Raw genomic sequence first — 5,793 nt, 5'->3', positions numbered from 1 at the left:
TCTACTGATTACAATAACATTTGAGAACTTTAAAGATTTTGAATATCCTTTGTATACCCTTGAAACCAACCTGATCCTTGTGCTAGGAGCCAGCAAGTTGCTGAATATGGTTCAGGTCTTGTTTAAGGTTAAACAGCTGTTTAAGAACATCACCCAGACATCTGTCTCAAGGATGGATAGTTATGAATGGCAGGGTGTGTGGGATAGTATGGGCAAGTACCTAGGATAGTGACCACCTCCAACATTTTGGAACCCCTGAACATGTGCAGAATCCTGAAAAACTAGTAAAATATTAGGAAGAAGTATGCTGTCACCCTGGCAATTCCAGAGAGACACAAATCACTGCAACCTGTTGGGGCCTGGCAGAGCACTGTTCTACACTACTCAGTACCCTCAGGGGGAAGAGAAGGTCTCTGGATCTGATGACAAAACGACAGGCACTGAGGCTACTCCAACCCCAATGATAAACATTGTGGCTACTTGAACCCCGGTGACAGGTCCTGCACTTACTCCAACCCCTGTGACAGACACTGCCACTGAACCAGAGAACCAGCCTGTGCTGGTATCAGTCACCCCTATACACAAGAAGAAATAGACATGAAAGACATCTCATTTAGTAAAGGAGGACACATGCAAAAGCCAGACATGTAACATGGAGTTATACTTACATCAATAAGCTGCTGCTGATCTTTCTCAGACATATTTGTCAAGCTATAGTACTTTCCAGAAAGGTCTCCTTTCAGCCCAGCTAGAGCAGTGACTACAACATTTTCCACTTCTCTTCTCTCTGCCCTGGTACAAGCTGGAGGAAGGCTGAGACCCCGGATGCTACGACCAGTACGTACTCGTGATGAGAGGACATATCGCTCATCAAATTGACCATGAGTGATCTGAAGGAAAAATGTTTTTTAATTTACATACAGTCACCCATTTTGTACACCACCATTTAAAAATCCTATTATAAAAAACAGGTCACCTTTCTGCCCAGGAATCATGACCTCTTCTAGATATCACAGAACATTAGGAGCCCCTCAGTGTTTCAAATACTAAGGGTGTTTTTAGGAACTCCAAAGTTCTTTTGCTGACTGAATGTGGCAAAGTAACCAGCTGATCCTTCTTAGCTCCAGCATGGAGTATGAAAAGATCTGAATGGCTTTTGGAAATATGGATATGAACATAGAAAGAAGGCCAGGTATGGAAGTTCTTTTGAAAGAAGAAAGTCCAAGATGATACTAATCAATGCCATTATTGAACTATGAAGGAAATACTAAGAAATGGCTAAGACTAGATTCTGTGTGTGCAGGAAAAGGGGAATGCTTTCACTCTGATCCTTAAATACATGGTTAACTTTACCTCATGAACAGGCTCATAGTGCCATTAGGCAAAGGCCCAAATGTTTTGTACCAGCTGGGATCAATCCCTCTGTTAAGAACAAGGTAGGAATGCAACTAGCTTGCTGTTAGGGCCATGAGAGCACCAAGGATCTCTGAAAACCTTTCACCCTCTCTCCACTGGGTTTTATCCAGCTCTGATATTGCACACTTGTGTAACCATGGATCCAACAACTTTGAAAATAGCTGTCTGAAAAAGATTTCTGAGAAGTTTCATCTGCAGTCTTTACACCTTGGTTTGAGCTGCATTTAATTTAATTCAGTCCTTATCTGAGCTACTTTATAAGTATGCCTGTGCCTGGCCTTGTACCTTGTTTATCCTGACCCTGCCTCACTGACCTGACCTCAGACTTGCCTTGTTGTGGAGGGCTGGGAGCCCTTGGCACAAGAGCCCTCTGCACTCCCTTGGAGGAGAGAGGCCTGATGGCAAGACAACCTTCCCCAGAGATAAGCAGCTTTCCTCTGGGTCATGGCGAGAAAGTGAACCACCCCCAGCATGCCTTGTTTCTATATGGCAATAGCCTGTACCCAGTTGGCTAGTTGGTTTCTACCCCACCCCCTGCCTTTCCCATAAAAAGCCCCCTGTTTCTGCCCCTCAGTAGGGAGTTCTTGTCCCTGGCCTTCCCTTCACAGAGGCTGCTGGACAATAAAGGCTACCTCTGTGGAACTGCTATACGAGGCTCCTGTCTCTCAATCCCCAAGTTCGCTTTGGGTGACTTCACAAAGGGCTGAATCGCAAGAGCTGAAATCACTTGTAGCTGAGAAATCACTACACTCGCTGAAATCACTTCCTGCCCAGGGAAGCCGGCCACCGGTCCTGGAAAAGTTGTTCCTTGCATTTTTCTTTCTCGGAAGGTCGTGGCACACTGGGTTGTCCCCCCTCGGCTCTCCTGAATAGCAACACCTTGTCGCTATGGGCTTTTCTGTCAATTACTGGCCTGTTGGCTGAACCTGGTTACTGTAACTAGACCTGTTCATCTGTTCTCTACTTGCTTGGGTACTGTGGAAATGTGCCCTTGGTGGGCCCGCTGTTTCTCCTGTCTTGCTATCACTCTTGGCTCCTGGCTTGCTCCTTTTGCCCAGTCTTGTTCCTCTGGCACTTCTGCATAATGTCAGGGTGTAATTGAATAAAGTAGTCAGGTGAAAGTGGTTCAGTAAAGAGAGGAAATTAGAAGAAAAGAATAAGGAAGAGAAAGAAAGGCCATGTAGATTCTAGCTTGTCAGATGCTGAAAACCCCAGCAAATCTAAGCTGTAAACTAACAGGCTTGCAATAAGAAAGGGCAGAACCAGAGCTCACTTCGTTTAGACATACTCCCTGTGGGATGTGCCATTTCAGTAATTTGTGGCATTCCAGCTTCTTTAGCCAGTTTCCTCAATTTCTTTGGAGTTTGATCAGGAGGAAAAAAAGTACTATTACATACAATATCATCATTGTAAGCAGCAGCATTGAATCTTTATTTCCTCATTATTTTATTTAAATCCTACCTTGGATGCATCCAGGTCTGTGTGATGTTTCATTGTGCATGGATCATAGCCATTATGTCTCACTTTAATGACAGGGTCAAAAATTTCAGCAAATACCTATGGAGTCAAGAGAATCTACAAAAAGTCTTCACTATTATAGAAACACTTTAATGCACTAACTTCAGTCACAAGGGAAATCCCTTGGTAACGGCTTCTGGATGATAGCCATGGATGTTAGCAAGTGCTAACAGGGGTAAATATAAAGGGAAGAGTCATATGTGGGTTGTATCTTTGAAAATTTGTCTGAAAAATTACCTCTCAAAATCGATTTTCGATAGGTCTATTGTTTATGTAGCAGATGGTAACTGCCAGTAGTTTGCCATGAGTTTTGCAATTGCTCTGAGTTTCTCCTGTACATCTTAGAAGCAGAACATGGAATTTCAACCTCTATCTCCTAACAATAAATTGGGAGATTATTGGTGGCGGATTTCAGTCATTTTGACCTAAACAGTGCTCTATAGTGGTTGCTCATCTTCACAACAAAAATTGCACTTTATTTACAAGCTTATTCTAGTTACCACAGATAGGTACTATATGTGGTGGCAACCAGATTAAATTTCAGGATTTATTAGCAACTAAAATACATGTTCAGTCCCCAGGCAGCTTGTGCCCTGTTCTTAGGTTGTATGAGAATACCTGTCTTCACTGCCATTGATTACTGGTGCTAGTTAGAACCATTTAGCACAGGTATGTCAACACTGATCACAATCACACCTTCATTCTGTTGTGCAGCAATAACTCTAGCAGAGCTTTTCAAGGCAGTCACCATGTCTAAATAAGTAAAACAAATCACAGAAGCTAGTAGTCCCAGAATACCAGATGTCTTCTTCCATGTTGAGCAGCCTAGCATTTGGGATACTCTTAAGAGATTATATAATAATATACTATTGTATGGTAGACTGAAGGAAGCAGACAAGAGGTCAATAAAAATAAGGATTTTCTTCTTTTTTATATACTAATACTGTCTTTGGCTTTTGTCATGGTCCACTAGTTATGGCTTAAAGATTCCCAGCACTTCACAGAAGCTATTTTCTTTTCAGTTCTGCCTCAGTTGTTTTACAGTGTAATTTCCATATTACCTTTATTTTGATGTCTCTTGTCGTTTTTCCATAAACTACATTTAGTATTAGGAAAGAGAGCTGCTGTTGGAGGCAAATAGAGGATTGCTCCCAAGCAACCATATTTTATTGACTTTGACTGCAGTAGAGAGGGCTCCTTTAGCAATGCCTCATATTCACTGCATTTCCTAATGTAGAATAGTATTCAAATTCTCATAAAGAGTAGGGAAAATGTACATGATCTGCCCCATATATATTCTCTGGGACACAATTTTTCTTAGGAGTCCATATTCTACTAAGAATCTGTGTTCATATAATGAGCTCTTGTGAACTATACCATACAAATTGAAAAAAATATGATAGCATTGTGAAAATACTTTACCTCATAGGATTCTTCATCACCTGCAACCATGCCCACAGTTTTAATGAAAGGATGGCCAGGATTGTCAACCCCGGTTTGGATACACTGGTCTAGGGTGTAGCCATTGGGAGTCATCTTGTCCCTTAGCCTGGCATAAATTGCTGGTGTGAGGCATTCAGCCATGCAGTTGTTATGTTTGCGGAGATCAGGATAGTCTGCACTGAAGAGAAAAAAGCATCATAAGCACTTAATATGATATCTTTAAACAGTAATCCTTGCTAGTTTAAGAAACTGCTTAAGCGATCAGGAAACATGGAATACACAGCATAGCTGAAAAATATAATTAGTTCTTGGTTTATACATATATTCAGTTTATGTGGCAAGATTTTTTAGTGGAGGGGCTGCAGGAATGGCTTCTATGAGAAGAAATCAGGGGCTGCCTCCATGCTCAGAGACAGTTTCAGTGGGCTCCAAAATGGACCCCACCACTGGCCAAGGCTGAGCCAATCAGTGAAGCTGGTGGCGCTTCTGTGAGAACATATTTAAGAAAGGATAAAAGATACTGCATAGCAGGTGTGAGAGAGAAAAGAAAGAAAAATTTTGAGAAAAACAACCCTGCAGACATCAAGGTCAGTAAAGAAGGAGGGAGAGGAGGTGATTCAGGTGCCGGATCAGAGATTCCCCTGCAGCCTGTGGTGAAGACCATGGTGAGGCAGGCTGAACCCCTTCAGCCCATGAAGGATCCCATGGCAGAGGAGAATGATGTGCCCTGAAGGAAGCTGCAGCCCATGATGAGCCAATGATGGAGCAGGCTCCTGGCAGGAAATGTGGCCCATGGAGAGTAGACCATGCAGGAGCAGGTTTTCTGGCGGGAACTGTGGTCTGTGGAGGACCCATGCAGTTTGTTCTTGGGAAGGATTCACACTGAAGTTCATTGTTGTGGTTTGACACTGGCCAAATACCAGGCACCCATGAAAGTCGCTTACTCGCCCTCCCCTGCCACAGCTGGACAGAAGAGAGAAAAAAAATTAAATGAAGGGTTCATGAGTTGCGATAAGGACCGGGAGAAAACACTCCAAGGTCAAAACAGGCTCGGCTTAGAGGTACAAAGTGAATTTATAACTAACAAAATCGGAGCAGGATAATGAGAAGTAAAATAAACCCTTAAAAACACCTTTTCTTCCCCCAACCCCTCTTTCCTTCCTATCGACAGTGCAAAGAGACAGGGTGTGAGGGTTTTGGTCAGTTCATCACCTGAGGTTTTCTTTTGCTGCTCAGGGAGAGGAGTCCTTCCCCTGCTATGCCATGGGGTCCCTCCCATGGGAGACAGTTCTCCATGAACTTCTCCAGCATGGTTCCAATCTCACGCGCAGCAGTCCTCCCAAAACTGCTGTAACATGAGTGCCTCCCATGGGCAAACAGTCCTCCCAAAACTGCTGTGGCGTGGGTCACTCTTCC

The 5,793-nt window shown here is 43.3% G+C and overlaps 1 protein-coding gene across 1 annotated transcript in view; it reads right to left on the bottom strand.

The window, feature by feature from the left end:
- LOC103618997 (creatine kinase S-type, mitochondrial) overlaps window positions 1-4,557 on the bottom strand; it is a 37,859-nt gene extending 33,302 nt beyond the window's left edge. Inside the window, exons 1-3 of the mRNA XM_008637469.1 lie at window positions 4,357-4,557; window positions 2,878-2,973; window positions 669-890 (exon numbers count right to left, since the gene is read on the bottom strand). Of these exons, the coding sequence (XP_008635691.1) occupies window positions 669-890; window positions 2,878-2,973; window positions 4,357-4,518 (480 nt within the window). The 5' untranslated portion in view covers window positions 4,519-4,557. The remainder of the gene's footprint in view (window positions 1-668; window positions 891-2,877; window positions 2,974-4,356) is intronic.
- Between the last annotated feature and the right edge of the window lie 1,236 nt (window positions 4,558-5,793).

The sequence above is a fragment of the Corvus brachyrhynchos genome, unplaced genomic scaffold (genome assembly GCF_000691975.1).
Source record: "Corvus brachyrhynchos isolate BGI_N302 unplaced genomic scaffold, ASM69197v1 scaffold337, whole genome shotgun sequence".
NCBI classification, from domain to species: Eukaryota; Metazoa; Chordata; class Aves; order Passeriformes; family Corvidae; genus Corvus; species Corvus brachyrhynchos.
Note: the sequence above shows the minus strand (reverse complement) of the source record. Positions and strands in the feature narration are given on the sequence as shown.